The sequence below is a fragment of the Rhinoraja longicauda genome, chromosome 30, assembly GCF_053455715.1.
Source record: "Rhinoraja longicauda isolate Sanriku21f chromosome 30, sRhiLon1.1, whole genome shotgun sequence".
Classification (NCBI taxonomy): Eukaryota; Metazoa; Chordata; class Chondrichthyes; order Rajiformes; family Arhynchobatidae; genus Rhinoraja; species Rhinoraja longicauda.
In genome coordinates, this window is record NC_135982.1 from 26,844,969 (window position 1) to 26,863,702 (window position 18,734).

Genomic DNA, 18,734 nt, shown 5'->3' on the forward strand with positions numbered 1-18,734 from the left:
CATTCTCAATCAGTACCCCGTTCCTGCCTTCTCCCCATACCCCCTGACTCTGCTATCCTTAAGAGCTCTATCTAGCTCTCTCTTGAATGCATTCAGAGAATTGGCCTCCACTGCCTTCTGAGGCAGAGAATTCCACATTGTAGGAGAGATCATTGTTAGTTGGGAGAAGGTAAAACAAAGCAAACAGAGATAGAATGTAGTCAGAGACAGTCAGACGGGGAGGGATGGAGAGAGAGAGAGAGAGAGGGAAAGCAGGGGCTACCTGAAGTTAGAGAAGTCAATGTTCATATCACAGAAACATAGAAAATAGGTGCAGGAGGCAACATGTAACCGATGTTATACGTCTCTATAAGATCCCCTCTCATCCTTGTAAACTCCAGTGAATACAAGCCCAGTCGCTCCAGTCTTTCATCATATGTCAGTCCCGCCATCCCGGGGATTAACCTGGTGAACCTACGCTGCACTGCCTCAATGGCAAGAATGTCCTTCCTCAAATAAGGAGACCAAAACTGCACACAGTTCTCTAGGTGCGGTCTCACCAGGGCCCTGTACAACTGCATTAGGACCTCTTTGCTCCTAAACTCAAATCCTCTGGCAATGAAGGCCAACATGCCGTTAGCTTTCTTCACTGCCCGCTGGGGTGTGAGCTGCCCAAGCGAAATATCAGGAGCTGTTGCTCCACACTTGGTCATTTACAGCTTACAGATGCACGATCAGGGAATAACGTTCTGCGGGATACAGAGTCGGGATACAGCATGGAAACAGCCCCAGTGGTCCATTGGGCCTACGCCGACCACTTCTATGCTATCCCACTTTCTCATCCACTCCCTGCAAACCTTGGGGGCAATTTTACCGAGGGCCAATTAACCCACAAACCCGCACGTCTTCGGGAGGTGGGAGGAAACCGGAGCACCAAGAGGAAACCCACGCGATCACAGGTGGAGCGTGCAAACTCCACACAGACAGTCACTTTGATCAACAGTGGATGATCAGCCATGATCACAATGAGTGGCGGTGCTGGCTCGAAGGGCTGAATGGCCTCCTCCTGCACCTATCTTCTATGTTTCTATGAACAGTTGACTGGACATTTATGTTTAGGTTTATTATTATCACGTGCACTGAGGAGTTTCTTTAGTCAGAGGGTGGTGAATCTGTGGAACTCATGGCCACAGAGGGCTGTGGAGGCCAAGTCAGTGGATGTTTTTAAGGCAGAGACAGACGAATTCTTGATTAGAACAGGTGTCAAGGATTATGGGGAGAAGGCATGAAAATGGGAATCAGCCATGATTGAATGGCGGCGTAGACTCGATGGGCCGAATGGCCTAATTCTGCTCCTATAACTTGTGAACCTGTGACAAGCTTTGGTCTCCATGCACTCCACACAGATCAGATAAACCGTACAATCAAGTCAACCTCCAGTACAACAGGTGGAGTGAAGGGGGAGACACAGAGTGCAGACTATAGTTCTCAGCATCGTAGCGCACCAGATCCAGAGACAAAGTCCAATGTCCACAATGGGGTCGAGGTGAACCGGGCAGTGCCCCAGCTTATGGAAGGGCCGTTCGGAAGCCCGATAACAGAGGGGAGGAAGCTGTTCCTGAGTCTGGCGGTGCGCGCTTTCAATCTTCTGTATCTTCTGCCCGAAGCTGTCTTTGCGGAGTTTGTACGTTCTATCCGTGACCGCGTGGGTTTTCACCGGGTACTCCGGTTTCCTCCCAAACTCCAAAGACGTGCAGGTTTGGAGGTTAATTGGCTTGGTATAAATGTATATTTTCCCTAGTGTGTGTAGGATAGTGTTAGCGTGCGAGGATCGCTGGTCAGCACGGACTCGGTGGGCCGAAGGGCCTGTTTCCACGCTGTAGATGTATCTCTACACTAAGCCAATCGTCATGGAGGTTGTGCAGCAGGTTATTGAAAGGTCCCTTCTTTAGTTTTTAGTTTAATTTGGTTTATTGATACAGCGCGGAAACAGGCCCTTCGGCCCACCGAGCCCGCGCCGACCAGCGATCCCCACACACTAACACTATCCTACACACACACTAGGGACAATTTACATTTACACCAGGCCAATTAACCTACAAACCTGCACGTCTTAGGAGTGTGGGAGGAAACTGAAGATCTCGGAGAAAACCCACGCAGGTCACGGGGAGAACGTGCAAACTCCGTTCAGACAGCACCCGTAGTCGGGATCGAACCCGGGTCTCTGGCGCTGTGAGGCAGCAACTCTATAGCTTGTATTCGAGATGTAAAGAGAGTAGAAGTTATGTTTCAGCATTGGAGCCGTCGGTGGTACCTTGGACAGTGCCCTGCTCTGTGCTTTAGGTGGGATATGTCCACATTATACATGGACTTCTGATGACAAGGAGTCACATAAACAAGGGTTCGAATCCTGGGAGTTCAGAACTGAAGGGGATAGTTTAGTTTAGTTTAGTTTAGAGGTACAGCCCGGATACAGGCCCTTCGGCCCACTGAGTCCCCTGCTGCTCAGCGATCCCCACACACCAACACCACCTGAACTTGCCGTAGCGGTGTCACGTACCGATCAACGTGACATGTGGGGCTGGTGTGGGGTGTGGTTTCGAATCCCACAACTGCTGCATGCGAAAGTTAGTTGTGTCCCTTGTGTTGGGGGGAGTCCAGAACCAGGGGCCACAGTTTAAGAATAAGGGGTCAACCATTTAGGACTGAGGTGAGGAAAAAACATCTTCACCCAGAGTTGTGAATCTGTGGAATTCTCTGCCACAGAAGGCAGTGGAAGCCAATTCACTGGATGTTTTCAAGAGAGAGTTAGGTAGAACTCTTGGGGCTAACGGAATCGAGGGATATGGGGAGAAGGCAGGAACGGGGTACTGATTTTGGATGATCAGCCATGATCACATTGAATGGCTGAGCTGGCTCGAAGGGCCGAACGGCCTCCTCCTGCGCCGATTCTCAATGTTTCTATGTTTGTTTATTAAACAAACATAGAATTAAGAAGCCAAGTTAAAACGATGACCTTGCAATTCCTAATTTGTAATAAAAGCCCATTGACATGACCTGTGTTCTTTGGGGAAGAGAATCCTGGCTTCCTGACCCAGTGTCCAGTCCCATTATAGTGAATGTTTAACTGCCCTCTGCAATGTGCCAGCAAGCTGCCTGGACCAAAGTCAAATAGAATGGAGAATGAATGCACACTTTAATTTTGCCCAGTTTCGTTTAGTTTGGAGACACAGCACAGAAACGGGCCCTTCGGCCCATCGAGCCCGCACCGACCAGCGATCCCCGCGCACACTAACACCACCCTACACACACGAGGGACAGTTTTACACTCATACCAAAGCCAATTAGCCTACAAACCCATAGGTCTTTGGAGGGTGGGTGGAGGAAACTGAAGATCTCGGAGAAAACCCACGCGGGTCAATAGACAATAGACAATAGGTGCAGGAGTAGGCCATTCAGCCCTTCGAGCCAGCACCGCCATTCAATGCGATCATGGCTCACGGGGAGAACGTGCAAACTCCGTACAGACAACGCCCGTGGTCAGGATTGAACCCGTCTCTGGAGCTGTTAGGGCAGCATCTCTGGATAGAAGGAATAGGTGACGTTTCGGGTCGGGTCAGATTCCACTAGGGGTTGCCAACTATCTCCCTCCCAAATAAGGGACAAGGTGACGTCACCGCCCCCCCGGCGTCCCACGTGACCTCACCCAGCCAGCGGCCACGTGCTCCCGCTCCACCAATGGCGGCCGCCCGGGCCGGTAGGCGGGTTGATACGCAACCTCCGTTAGGCGGCGCCGGGGCCTCCGGGCCTACACTGTCTGGACCTACAGCATCTGGGCCTACAGCGTCCGGGCCTACACTGTCCGGACCTACAGCATCTGGACCTACAGCATCTGGGCCTACACTGTCCGGACCTACAGCATCTGGGCCTACAGCGTCCGGGCCTACAGCATCTGGGCCTACAGCATCTGGGCCTACACTGTCCGGACCTACAGCATCTGGGCCTACAGCATCTGGGTCTACAGCGTCCGGGCCTACAGCATCTGGGCCTACACTGTCCGGACCTACAGCATCTGGGCCTACACTGTCCGGACCTACAGCATCTGGGCCTACAGCATCTGGGTCTACAGCGTCCGGGCCTACAGCGCCCCCCCCTCCCCTCCCCCTGGGCCTAATACGGGACAAGGGCAGTCCCGTACGGGACACTCCAATTTAGCCCAGGATGTCCTGGCTAATACGGGACAGTTGGCAACCCTAGATTCCACTGACACCAATGTTTAGTTTTGTTTTGGTTCAGTTTACAGCGCGGAAACAGGCCCTTCGGCCCACCGAGTCCATGCCGACCGGCGATCCCCGCACACCTACACACACCAGGGACAATTGACATTTATACCGAGCCAATTAACCTGCAAACCTGCACGTCTGTGGAGATGTGATTAATTATTTCATCTCTTTAGAGATTCTGACAGCCGCGCACGTTAACCCCGCGAGTGCCAGCGACGTCTCTCGGAGTGGAAGCGCCGGCGCGGGTCAGGACACGAGGGATCAGCCACCGCCCGCCGGAGACCAGGACATCTGCAAGGTAGCCGACTCCGCGCCAACTCCACGCGAGGGCACGTCGTACACGGTCAGCGGCCGCCAACGGTCCCCGATCAGCCGTGACACCCCATTTTGTGGGCTAGATTAGCTTGTCCCGTACTTTGGACCGCCCTTGTCCCGTAATCAGCAGGGGCTGCCAACTTCCTCGCTCCCGTATACGGGACATAGGGTGATGTCACCGCCCCGCGCCCCCACGTGACCTCACCCAGCCAGCGGCCACGCGCTCCTCAGCCGTCTGTGGCAATGAATTCCACAGATTCACCACCCTCGGACTGAAGACATTCCTCCTCCAAGTGCCGTTGTGTTGCATTTCGTTGACTTCAGTTTATTTTACCTTAGTTTTGTTTAGAGATACAGCACGGAAACAGGCCCTTCTGCCCACTGCGTCCGTGCCTACCCCTGTACATTATTTCCACCCCACACACCAGGGACAATTTACAGATGCCAATTAACTTGTAAACGCTCATCGTATGTTAACCCACTCATTCCTGGGATCGTTCTCGTAAACCTCCTCTGGACCCTCTCCAGATCCAGCACGTCCTTCCTCGGATACGGGGCCCAAAACTGCCCACAATACTCCGAATGCGGCCTGACCAGTGCCTTATAAAGACTTGAAACAAGATATCACCCATCAATCTTTGTCCAGAGATGCTGCCTGACCTTTTAGTTTTTAGATTCGTTGACTTCAGTTTATTTTACTTTAGTTTTGTTTAGAGATACAGCGCGGAAACAGGCCCTTCGGCCCACCGAGTCCGTGCCGATCCCCGCACACTAACACTATCCTACACACACTGGGGACAATTTACTAAAGCCAATTAACCTACAAACCTGCACGCCTTTGGAGTGTGGGAGGAAACCGGAGCGCCCGGAGAAAACCCACGCAGGTCACGGGGATAACGTGCAAACTCCGCACAGACAGCACCCATAGTCAGGATGGAACCCGGGTCTCTGTGAGGCAGCAACTCTACCGCTGCGCCACCGTGCCAGGTTACTCCAGCACGTTGTGCCTGTCTTTGGTAAACACCAGCATCTGCAGTTCCTTTTCGAATTATAATTCCACTGTTGATTTAATGTTTTTTTCTTATTGATGGATTATATTTCAGCAAGACAGGACAGATTTCTGCTGGGACACCATCGTCCAGGTCAGTGTCTCCATCCTCAACATGGTTTAAATGCAGGGATGCTCCTGGAAGTCGGGAACACACTAACCAAGCCCTCCCCCTCACTCACTCATCCACAACAAATCACACAGTGCTGGAGTCCAGCTGGAGAGAGTGCAGAGAAGGTTTAGGAGGATGCGTTGCCAGGACTCGTGTTTATAAAGTTACAGGAGCAGAATTAGGCCATTCGGCCCATCGAGCCTACTCCGCCCTTCAATCATGGCTGATCTATCTCTCCCTCCTAACCCTATTCTCCTGCCTTCTCCCCATAACCTCTGACACCCATACTAATCAAGAATCTATCTATTTCCAGCTTAAATACATCCACTGACTTGGCCTCCACGGCCGTCTGTGGCAAAGAATTCCTCAGATTCACCACCCTCTGACTAAAGAAATTCCTCCTCATCTCCTTCCTGAAGGGACGTCCTTTAATTCTGAGGCTGTGCCCTCTAGTCCTAGACTCTCCCACTGGTGGAAACATCCTCTCCATATCCACTCTATCCAGGCCACTCACTATTCGGGCTGAAGGGGTCTGAGCTACAGGGAGAGGCTGAGCAGGCTAGGGCTTTGTTCCTTGGAGCGCAGGAGGGTGAGGGGTGATCTTATAGAGGTGTATACGCTCATAAGGTAAATGCACATGATAGGAATGGACTGGGTGGACGCACAGAGTCTTTTACCCAGAGTCGGGGAATTGAGAACCCAAGGACTGGTTTAAGGCGAAGGGGGAATAATTTAATGGGAACCCGAGGGGTAACCTTTTCACACAAAGGGTGGTGGGTGTATGGAACGAGCTGCCGGAGGAGGGAGTTGAGGCAGGGACTTTTGTGACTGTTTAAGAAACAGTTGGACAGGTACATGGATAGGACAGGTTTAGAGTCAAAATGGTGGACGTGTAATATGACCACGTGCAGTTAACCCAATCGTACATAACACACCTCTTCAAATCTGTAGGAAGGAATCGCAGACTGAAGAAGGGTCCCGACCCGAAACGTCACCCATTCCTTCTCTCCATCAATGCTGCCCGTCTGTCCCGCTGAGTTACTCCGGCATTTTGTGACCCCTTAGAAATCTGATTGTATTATTTAGTTGAGAGACACAGCGCGGAAACAGGCCCCTTCATCCCATTGTGTCCGCGCCGACCAGCGATCCCCGCACACTAACACTATCCTACACACACACACACACACACACACACACACACACACACACACACACACACACATACACACACACACTAAGGACAATTTTACATTTAACTTTCCACGCCAATGAAACCACAAACCCTGTACAGTCTTTGGAGTCTCAGAGAAAACCCACGCGGGCCACGGGGAGAACGTACAAACTCCGTACAGACAGCGCCCGTAATCGGGATCGAACTCGTGTCTCTGGCGCTGTGAGGCAGCAGCTCTACCCGCTGCGCCCCCGTGCCGACATTTTAAGTGTCATTACTTTACAACGTTGTTATTGCGATTCCCTATTTAGAACATTGTTTAATTCTTCGTGTCTTTGGGATTTAGAACTGCTTCGGAAGCACCAATGGATTTTTCTCTGGCTCCAAGCAGACCCTGAACGGCTATGATATTAACGCGCTGGCACGATCATCACTGGTTGGTAGGTTAATCTCGCCTGTGACACAAAATTATTATTATTGAAACGTGTAAGATTCTTAAGGGATTGGACACGCTAGAGGCAGGAAACATGTTCCCGATGTTGGGGGAGTCCAGAACCAGGGGCCACAGTTTAAGAATAAGGGGTAAGGCCATTTAGAACGGAGATGGGGAAGAACTTTTTCACCCAGAGAGTCGTGAAGGTGTGGAATTCTCTGCCTCAGAAGGCAGTGGAGGCCAGTTCGTTGGATGCTTTCAAGAGAGAGCTGGATAGAGCTCTTAAGGATAGCGGAGTGAGTGGGTATGGGGAGAAGGCAGGAACGGGGTACTGATTGAGAGTGATCAGCCATGATCGCATTGAATGGCGGTGCTGGCTCGAAGGGCTGAATGGCCTACTCCTGCACCTATTGTCTATTGTCTGTAGTCTATTGTAAACGTTGGGATAGTCCCAGCCTCAATGACCTCCTCTGGCAGCTCGTTCCATGCGTCCACCAGCCACCCTTTGTGTGGCAATGTTACCCCCTCAGATTCCTATTTAAAATCTTTTCCCCTTCACCTTGAACCTATGTCCTCTGGACCTCGATTCCCCTACCCTGGGCAAGAGACTCTGTGCGTCTGCCTGATCTATTCCTCTCATGATTTCATCCACCAATTATGCACTTTCGTACACAAATCTCGCCACGATTCTGGCAAAGTTACTAAAGATCACAGCGGTAGAGTTGCTGCCCGACAGCGAATGCAGCGTCGGAGACCCGGGTTCGATCCCGACTACGGGTGCTGTCTGTACGGAGTTTGTACGTTCTCCCCGTGACCTGCGTGGGTTTTCTCCGAGATCTTCGGTTTCCTCCCACACTCCAAAGACGTGCGGGTTTGTAGGTTAATTGGGTTGGTAAACGTAAAAATTGTCCCTGGTGGGTGTAGGATGGTGATAGTGTCCTGCCTTCTCTCTGGTGTACGTATGAGGAAGGATCGCAGGTCCACTGGGTGTTTGCTGGAGGCAAGCCCAATGCTAGTGACCCTCCCCCCCCTGAATGCTCGTTACCAACAGGTCACCGGTAACTAGGGTTGCCAACTTTCTAACTCCCAAATACGGGACAAGGTGACGTCACCGCCCCGCGCCCCACGTGACCTCGCCCAGCCAGCGGCCACGTGCTCCCGCTACACCAATGGCGGCCGCCCGGGCCGGGAGGCGGGTTGCTACACAACCTCCGTTCAGCGAACACACTCAGCCCCGCTACCCAAACACACTCCGCGAGACCCTTCTTCAGATTGATCAGTTCCACAGATTCACCACCTTCTGACTTAAGAAATTTCTCCTTATCTTTCTCCAGAGATGCCGCCTGACCCACTGAGTTACTCCAGCACTTTGTGTCTTTTTATTGCAAAACCAGCATCTGCAGTTCACTTCAGATCAGATTGGTTTTGTGATTGCAGTGAAGTGTGGCGTGGAACCTGTTTTGATTATAGATTGTATTGATCATGTAGATTGTATTGATCGTATGTTCCCAATGTTGGGGGAGTCCAGAACCAGGGGCCACAGTCTAAGAATAAAGGGGAGGCCATTTAAAACTGAGGTGAGAAAAAAAAAATTCACCCAGAGAGTTTTGAAGCTGTGGAATTCTCTGCCAGGGAGGGCAGTGGAGGCCGATTCACTGGATGAATTTAAAAGGGAGTTAGATAGAGCTCTAGGGGCTAGTGGAATCAAGGGATATGGGGACAAGGCAGGCACGGGTTACTGATTGTGGATGATCAGCCATGATCACAATGAATGGCGGTGCTGGCTCGAAGGGCCGAATGGCCTCCTCCTGCACCTGTTTCTCGGTTTCTCTGTTTCTGTGTGTAGATTGGTTTGATGATGGTAGTGAGGTGTCTCGTTGACCGTGCGTTGCAGGCCTGGTTCAGACGGCGAAGGATCACATTACCAAGCCGACCGCCATGGCGCGTGGGCGCGTTGCCCACATCATCGAGTGGAAGGGCTGGGGCGGCCAGCGGCCCAGTAGCGACACTCCACGCATGGACGAGGACCAGTACTCCACGCTGACCGACGAGCTGAAGGAGGCGCGCTTCGCTGCAGGTAGGGCATGGCGTCTCCACTGGGCCAGAGCACAGAGGGCCAGTCCGTAGTCATGGACACAGGGAGTGACCCAGCGCGGAAACAGGCCCTACCGCCAAACCTGCCCACACTGACCAACATGCCCCATCTACACTAGTCCCACCTGCCCACACCGACCAACATGCCCCATCTACACTAGTCCCACCTGCCCACACCGACCAACATGCCCCATCTACACTAGTCCCACCTGCCCACACCAACCAACATGCCCCATCTACACCAGTCCCACTTGCCCACACCGACCAACATGCCCCATCTACACTAGTCCCACCTGCCCACACCGACCAACATGCCCCATCTACACTCGTCCCACCTGCCCACACCGACCAACATGCCCCATCTACTCTAGTCCCACCTGCCTACACCGGCCAACATGCCCCATCTACACTAGTCCCACCCGCCCACTCCGACCAACATGCCCCATCTACTCTAGTCCCACCTGCCCACACCGACCAACATGCCCCATCTACACCAGTCCCACCTGCCCACACCGACCAACATGCCCCATCTACACTAGTCCCACCTGCCCACACCGACCAACATGCCCCATCTACACTAGTCCCACCTGCCCACACCGACCAACATGCCCCATCTACACTAGTCCCACCTGCCCACACCGACCAACATGCCCCATCTACACTAGTCCCACCTGCCCACACCGACCAACATGCCCCATCTACACTAGTCCCACCTGCCCACACCGACCAACATGCCCCATCTACACAAGTCCCACCTGCCCACACCGACCAACATGCCCCATCTACACCAGTCCCACCTGCCCACTCTGACCAACATGCCCCATCTACACCAGTCCCACCTGCCCACACCGACCAACATGCCCCATCTACACTAGTCCCACCCGCCCACACCGACCAACATGCCCCATCTACACTAGTCCCACCCGCCCACACCGGCCAACATGCCCCATCTACACCAGTCCCACCTGCTCACACCGGCCAACATGCCCCATCTACACCAGTCCCACCTGCCCACACCGACCAACATGCCCCATCTACACTAGTCCCACCTGCCCACACCGGCCAACATGCCCCATCTACACTAGTCCCACCTGCCCACACCGACCAACATGCCCCATCTACACTAGTCCCACCTGCCCACACCGGCCAACATGCCCCATCTACACCAGTCCCACTTGCCCACACCGACCAACATGCCCCATCTACTCTAGTCCCACCTGCCCACACCGGCCAACATGCCCCATCTACACTAGTCCCACCTGCCCACACTGACCAACATGCCCCATCTACACTCGTCCCACCTGCCCACACCGACCAACATGCCCCATCTACACTAGTCCCACCTGCCCACACCGACCAACATGCCCCATCTACTCTAGTCCCACCTGCCCACACCGACCAACATGCCCCATCTACACCAGTCCCACCTGCCCACTCTGACCAACATGCCCCATCTACACCAGTCCCACCTGCCCACACCAACCAACATGCCCCATCTACACTAGTCCCACCCGCCCACACCGACCAACATGCCCCATCTACACTAGTCCCACCCGCCCACACCGGCCAACATGCCCCATCTACACCAGTCACACCTGCTCACACCGGCCAACATGCCCCATCTACACCAGTCCCACCTGCCCACACCGACCAACATGCCCCATCTACACTAGTCCCACCTGCCCACACCGGCCAACATGCCCCATCTACACTAGTCCCACCTGCCCACACCGACCAACATGCCCCATCTACACTAGTCCCACCTGCCCACACCGGCCAACATGCCCCATCTACACCAGTCCCACTTGCCCACACCGACCAACATGCCCCATCTACTCTAGTCCCACCTGCCCACACCGGCCAACATGCCCCATCTACACTAGTCCCACCCGCCCACACTGACCAACATGCCCCATCTACACTCGTCCCACCTGCCCACACCGACCAACATGCCCCATCTACACTAGTCCCACCTGCCCACACCGACCAACATGCCCCATCTACACCAGTCCCACCTGCCCACTCCGACCAACATGCCCCATCTACACTAGTCTCCCACCTGCCCACACCGACCAACATGCCCCATCTACACTAGTCCCACCCACCCACACCGACCAACATGCCCCATCTACACTAGTCCCACCCGCCCACACCGGCCAACATGCCCCATCTACACCAGTCCCACTTGCCCACACCGACCAACATGCCCCATCTACACTAGCCCCACCCGCCCACACCGACCAACATGCCCCATCTACTCTAGTCCCACCTGCCCACACCGACCAACATGCCCCATCTACACCAGTCCCACCTGCCCACACCGACCAACATGCCCCATCTACACTAGTCCCACCCGCCCACAACTACCAACATGCCCCATCTACACTAGTCCCACCTGCCCACACCGACCAACATGCCCCATCTACACCAGTCCCACTTGCCCACACCGACCAACATGCCCCATCTACACCAGTCCCACCTGCCCACACCGACCAACATGCCCCATCTACACCAGTCCCACCTGCCCACACCGACCAACATGCCCCATCTACACCAGTCCCACCTGCCCACACCGACCAACATGCCCCATCTACACCAGTCCCACATGCCCACACCGACCAACATGCCCCATCTACACTAGTCCCACCTGCCCACACCGACCAACATGCCCCATCTACACCAGTCCCACCTGCCCACACCGACCAACATGCCCCATCTACACTAGTCCCACCTGCCCACACCGACCAACATGCCCCATCTACACCAGTCCCACCTGCCCACACCGACCAACATGCCCCATCTACACTAGTCCCACCTGCCCACACCGACCAACACGCCCCATCTACACCAGTCCCACCTGCCCACACCGACCAACATGCCCCATCTACACTAGCCCAGACAGTGTAGGCCCGGAGACCCGGGTGCCTAACGGAGGTTGCGCAGCAACCGGCCTCCCAGGCCGGGCGGCCGCCATTGGTGGAGCGGGAGCATGTGGCCGCTGGCTGGGTGAGGTCACGTGGGGCGCGGGGCGGTGACGTCATCTTTTGTCCCTTATTTGGGAGTGAGGAAGTTGCCAACCCTAATCAGCGTAGAAAAGGGAACGGACCAAGAATTTGGAAAATATAACTAAGAGCTAAAGACCGGCCTTGGCTTACTATCTATCTCACAGGAGGATGAGGGGAGATCTTATAGAGGTGTATAACATCATGAGAGGAATCGACTGGGTAGACGCACACAGTCTCTTGCCCAGAGTAGGGGAATCAAGGACCAGGGGACATAGGTTGAAAGTGAGGGGGGAAAGGTTTAATGGGAATCTGAAGGGTATTTTTTTTCCACAGAGGGCGGTGGGTATATGGGATGACCTGACAGAGGAGGTAGTTGAGGCTGGTAGTATTGCAATGTTTGAGAAACAGTTAGACAGGTACTTGGATAGGACAGGTTTAGAAGGATATGGGCCAAACACAGGCAGGCGGGACTAGTGTAGATGGGGCATGTTGGTCAGCGTGGGCAGGTTGAGCCGAAGGGCCTGTTTCCAGGCTGTATCGCTCTATGTTCAGCACGGACATGGCGGGCCGAAGGGCCTGTTCCTGTGCTGTACTGTGCTATGCCCTACTGTCAGAGCAGCCGGGGGTTATGGGGTGAAGGCAGGAGAATGGGGGTGAGAAGGAGAGACAGATCAGCCATGATTGAATGTTGGGATAGACTCGATGGGCCGAATGGCCTAGTTCTGCTCCTAGAACAGATGAGCTGTTCTCTTTGAAGTCTCTCTGTGCCCTGACGGGGATCTCGGGGGGTGGCTTTTGCCTTGCGTCAACTCTCCAGTTACAGTCGAGCTGGTGGGCGGTGAGCGGGGCTCCATGTTGGCGTGCTGTCACGATGGCGTTTGTCGCTTGACGCCGCCGCCTTTCTCCCCCGCAGGCGTTGCCGAGCAGTTTGCCATCACCGAGGCGACCCTCAGCGTCTGGTCGTCGCTGGATACGGACGAGGTGCTTGGGGACGGCAGTCTCAGCAACGTTGTCAACTACCTCAGTAAGTCAACCTGCCCCCCTCCACCCTCACCTGGTGGCCCTCTGTCAGTAAGTCAACCTGCCCCGCCCCACCCTCACCTGGTGGCCCTCTGTCAGTAAGTCAACCTGCCCCACCCCACCCTCACCTGGTGGCCCTCTGTCAGTAAGTCAACCTGCCCCACCCCACCCTCACCTGGTGGCCCTATGTCAGTAAGTCAACCTGCCCCCCTCCACCCTCACCTGGTGGCCCTCTGTCAGTAAGTCAACCTGCCCCCCTCCACCCTCACCTGGTGGCCCTCTGTCAGTAAGTCAACCTGCCCCGCCCCACCCTCACCTGGTGGCCCTCTGTCAGTAAGTCGGGGGAGTCCAGAACAAGGGGCCACAGTTTAAGAATAAGGGGTAGGCCATTTAGAACTGAGATGAGGAAGAACTTTTTCAGTCAGAGAGTTGTGAATCTGTGGAATTCTCTGCCTCAGAAGGCAGTGGAGGCCAATTCTCTGAATGCATTCAAGAGAGAGTTGGATAGAGCTCTTAAGGATAGCGGAGTCAGGGGGTATGGGGAGAAGGCAGGAACGGGGTACTGATTGAGAATGATCAGCCGTGATCACATTGAATGGCGGTGCTGGCTCGAAGGGCCGAATGGCCTCCTCCTGCACCTATTGTCTATTGTCTAAGTCAACCTGCCCAACTCCACCCTCACCTGCCGGCCCTCTGTCAGTTTAGTTTAGTTTAGAGATATAGCGCGGAAACAGGCCCTTCGGCCCACCGGGTCCGCGCCGCCCAGCGATCCCCGCACACTAACACTATCCTACACACACTAGGGACAATTTACACGCACACCCAGCCGATTAACCTACAAACCCGCACGTCTTTGGAGTGTGGGAGAAAACCGAAGATCTCGGAGAAAACCCACGCAGGTCACGGGGAGAACGTGCAAACTCCGTACAGACGGCGCCCGTGGTCGGGATGGAACCCGGGTCTCCGGCGCTGTGAGGCAGCAACTCTACCGCTGCGCCACCGTGCCGCCCTGAATAAATATATTCAAGGGAGAGTTAGATACAGTTCTTAGGGCCAACAGAATCAAGGGTTACATGGGGGAGAAAGCAGGAACGGGAGTACTGATATTGGATGGACACAAAATGCTGGAGTAACTCAGCGGGTCAGGCAGCATCTCTGGAGAGAAGGAATGGGCGACGTTTCGGGTCGAGACCCTTCTTCGGATGATCAGCCGTGATCATATTGAATGGCGGTGCTGGCTCGAAGGGCCGAGTGGCCTCCTCCTGCACCTTGTTGCTGTGTCTTTGTAAATGTGTACTAGTTTAACACAAGTCTTGTCTCTGGCAGATACGGAGGACAGTTACTATGACGACCGCTCGCTCAGTGGGTCCCAGGGCTTTTACTCTCTGAATGTGGAGGGGCCTAGCGCTGTGGTCAGCCCTCTCTCGTCACCGGCGGGCAGCCCGGCGGGTGAAGAGGTGCCCGTGGACAGGGCCACCCCGCCCCCTGCCCACCACGTCTCCGGGACCTTGGGTCACGAGCCCCCCAATGCCCCGTACCTGCCAGAGGCCGGCAGCACTGGGCAGGACAAGCACAGGACCCTACGGCAGAGCACGGGCAGCCACCTGCCCCACTCACACTCCAACCACAGCTCGCTCATTGAAGACGACGTCTTTTACAACTAGACACCACGAGCTGGGAACCCACGGCACACGGACACACGGCACACGGCACACGGACACACGGACACACAGCACACGGACACACGCGACCACACACAGCACACGGACCCTCGCGACCCCACTCAGCACACGGACACTCGTGACCCCACTCAGCACACGGACACACGAACACACAGCAAACGGTGCTGCTGGCTTATTCCATCTCAACATTTTATATGCGTGTGTGTTGGCATCTACATTTGTGTCTGTGCGTGTGCGTCTACGTGTGTGTGTGTGTCTGTGTGTGTGTCTGTCTGTGTGTGTGTCTCTGTGTGTATCTGTTTGTGTGTGTGGGTGTGCGTGTCTGTGTGTGTGTGTGTGTGTTTGCATGTGTGTGTGTGTGTGTGTGTGTGTGCGTGTGTGTGTTTGGTTGCGTGTGTCTGGCTGTGTGTGTGTGTGTGCGTGTGTGCGTGTGAGTGTGTGTGTTTGGTTGCGTGTGTCTGGCTGTGTGTGTGTGTGTGAGTGTGCGTGTGAGTGTGAGTGTGTGTGTTTGGTTGCGTGTGTCTGGCTGTGTGTGTGTGTGTGTGCGTGCGTGTGTGTGTGCGTGCATGCGTGTGATATTCATTGGGGTATACGATGATGCCACAACAGGTCACGCAGTGATCCTGACCGCAGATGCTCTCTGGGTGGAGTTTGCACGTTCTTCCTGTGACCGCACGGGGTTTTATTGTCACAGAGTCATACAGCGCGGAGACAGGCCCTTCAGCCCAATCTGTCCCTTTCTCGATTATTAACTAAAGGTTGCGGGGAGAAGTCAGGAAAATCGGGTAGAGAGGGAGATATGGGTTAGCACGGTTGGATGGTGGAGTAGACTCGATGGGCTGAATGGCCTCACTCTGCTGCTGTGTCTTATGGTCTTGTCTTTGCCACCCAAGATGCCCCTTGTAAGGTCATGGCATCTGCGTGCGTTTGGCCCAAATCCCTCTGAACCTCTCCTATCCCCACACATGTCCAAGTCTGCAGGAAGGAACTGCAGATGCTGGTTTACATCAACAACAGACACAACGTGCTGGAGTAACTCAGCGGGTCAGGCAGCATCTCTGGAGAGAAGGGATGGGTGACGTTTCGGGTCGGGACCCTGAAGATGTCTGAAGAAGGGTTCCAACCCAAAACGTCACCTATTCCTTTTCTCCAGAGGTCCCTGTCCAAATGTCTTTTAAATTCTGTTATTGTGTAGTTTCCCCCCCAAGTGCTCTGGTCTCCTCCCACTAGGGGTTGCCAACTATCTCACTCCCAAACACGGGACAAGGTGAATCCACCGCCCCGCGCCCCACGTGACCTCACCCAGCCAGCGGCCACGTGCTCCCGCTCCACCAATGGCGGCCGCCCGGGCCGGGAGGCGGGTTGCTAGGCAACCTCCGTTAGGCGAACACACTCCGTTAGCCTGCACCGTCCCGGCCGACAGCGGCCCACGGGCCTAATACGGGACAAGGGCGGTCCCGTACGGGACAAACCCATTTAGCCCAAAATACGGGATGTCCCGGCTAATACGGGACAGGTGGCAACCCGACCTCCCATGTACCGAAAACGTGCTGGTCTGTGGGTTAATTGGCCTCTTTAAATCCTGCCCTAGTGTAGATGAGAAAGTGGGATAACACGGAACTGGTGTGAGCGGGAGATGGCTGGTCAGCATGGACTGGGTGGGCTGAAGGGCCTGTTTCCGTGCTGTATCATTCTAATAGCTGCAGAGTTTTGGCTCGATGCTCTGCAGTTACCAATACCGGGCAGGGGGGGAGAGGCATTGTGCCCCTCACAGCCTGATCACGGAACGCCTCGAAATCTGTTGGACTTCTACCGTCCTCTAAACCCTGCGAAAAATCGGAAAATAGCTGCAAGGGGGAGAAGGTAACGTTTCATGCTCACACATCGGGTTCCATCCCGACCACGGGTGCTGTCTGTATGGAGTTTGTATGGAGTTTGTACGTTCTCCCCGTGACCTGCGTGGGTTTTCTCCAGAAGCTCCGGTCTCCTCCCACACTCCAGAGACGTGCAGGTTTGTAGGTTAATTGGCTTTGGTAAAAAATGTGAATTGTCCCTAGTGTGTGCAGGATAGTGTCAGTGTGCGGGGATCGCTGGTCGGCACGGACTCGGAGGGCCGAAGGGCCTGTGTCTGTGCTATATCTCTAAACTAAACTAAACTAAAGTTAAGATGAGGAAAACTGCCAACAGAAGACATCAAGGAAAGAAATGGTGCCAAAGTTGAAAGAGAAAGGTTATTTGTGTGTAGGAAGGAACTGCAGGTGCTGGTTTAAACTGTAAACACAAAGCACTGGAGTAACTCAGCGGGTCAGGCAGCATCTCTGGAGACAAGGAATGGACGACGTTTCGGGTCGAGACCCTTCTTGCTGGAGTATAGAACTGTTGCAATTCTGAGTGTGGGAGGAAACCGGAGATAAAATTACGAAAGGACTGGACAAGCTAGATGCAGGAAAAATGTTCCCAAAGTTGGGGGAGTCCAGAACCAGGGGCCACACAGTCTAAGAATAAAGGGGAGGCCATTTAAAACTGAGGCGAGAAAAAACGTTTTCACCCAGAGAGTTGTGAATTTGTGGAATTCTCTGCCGCAGAGGGCAGTGGAGGCCGATTCACTGGATGAATTTAAAAGACAGTTTGATAGAGCTCTAGTGGAATCAAGGGATATGGGGAGAAGGCAGGCACGGGTTACTGATTGTGGACGATCAGCCGTGATCACCATGAATGGCGGTGCTGGCTCGAAGGGCCAAATGGCCTCCTCCTGCACCTATTGTCTGTGTTTCTATCTCGGAGAAAAACTCACGCAGGTCACGGGGAGAACGTACAAACTCCGTGCGGACAGCGCCCGTAGTCGGGATGGAACCCGGGTCTCCGGCGCTGCATTCGCTGTAAGGCGGCAACTCTACCGCCGCGCCCATGTTGGTGATGAGAATTTATTTTAAAATAAAGAATCTCTTGTACCTGTCTCACTGTTGACAGGGTAACCTTACCCTGAGTTGGCCCAGCCCACTGGGGAATAGTAAACCTTACCATGATATCAGCTCTTTCAGTCTGAAGAAGGGTCTCGACCCGAAACGTCACCCATTCTTTCTCTCCCGAGATGCTGCCTGACCCGCTTAGTTACTCCAGCACTTTGTGAAATGATCATCTCTTTCAATGATGTTTTCGGCACGTCACTGAAACACACTCTCCCCCCCCCCCACCCCCACAGGTATTAATCATCTCAATAACTCTCGAGTGGGCTGGCATTCCTCTGTCACGCAATGTGTTAAACATTGTCCGCAGGACTCCACGAGGGCTAATGCCCATTATAATGTCTTGTCTTTCCTGTGTAATATATGTCAACTTAAGAAAGGATTAAAACATTGAAACGTGTGACTCTGGGTCAATCGTTTTATATGAGTTTACTTTAGTCTTTAGACTTTAGAGAAGGGTCTCGACCCGAAACGTCACCCATTCCTTCTCTCCTGAGATGCTGCCTGACCCGCTGAGTTACTCCAGCATTTTGTGAATAAATACCTTCCATTTGTACCAGCATCTGCAGTTATTTTCTTACACATTCACTGTACCTCAGTACATGTGGCCATAAACTAAACCCAAA

At 54.0% G+C, this 18,734-nt stretch overlaps 1 protein-coding gene across 1 annotated transcript in view; it reads left to right on the top strand.

Annotated features, from left to right (window-relative positions):
* The window catches only part of fam131c (family with sequence similarity 131 member C), a 21,348-nt gene extending 2,614 nt beyond the window's left edge, over window positions 1–18,734 (top strand). Inside the window, exons 2-7 of the mRNA XM_078425085.1 lie at window positions 4,436–4,560; window positions 5,681–5,719; window positions 7,255–7,348; window positions 9,236–9,418; window positions 13,354–13,464; window positions 14,787–18,734. Of these exons, the coding sequence (XP_078281211.1) occupies window positions 4,436–4,560; window positions 5,681–5,719; window positions 7,255–7,348; window positions 9,236–9,418; window positions 13,354–13,464; window positions 14,787–15,124 (890 nt within the window). The 3' untranslated portion in view covers window positions 15,125–18,734. The remainder of the gene's footprint in view (window positions 1–4,435; window positions 4,561–5,680; window positions 5,720–7,254; window positions 7,349–9,235; window positions 9,419–13,353; window positions 13,465–14,786) is intronic.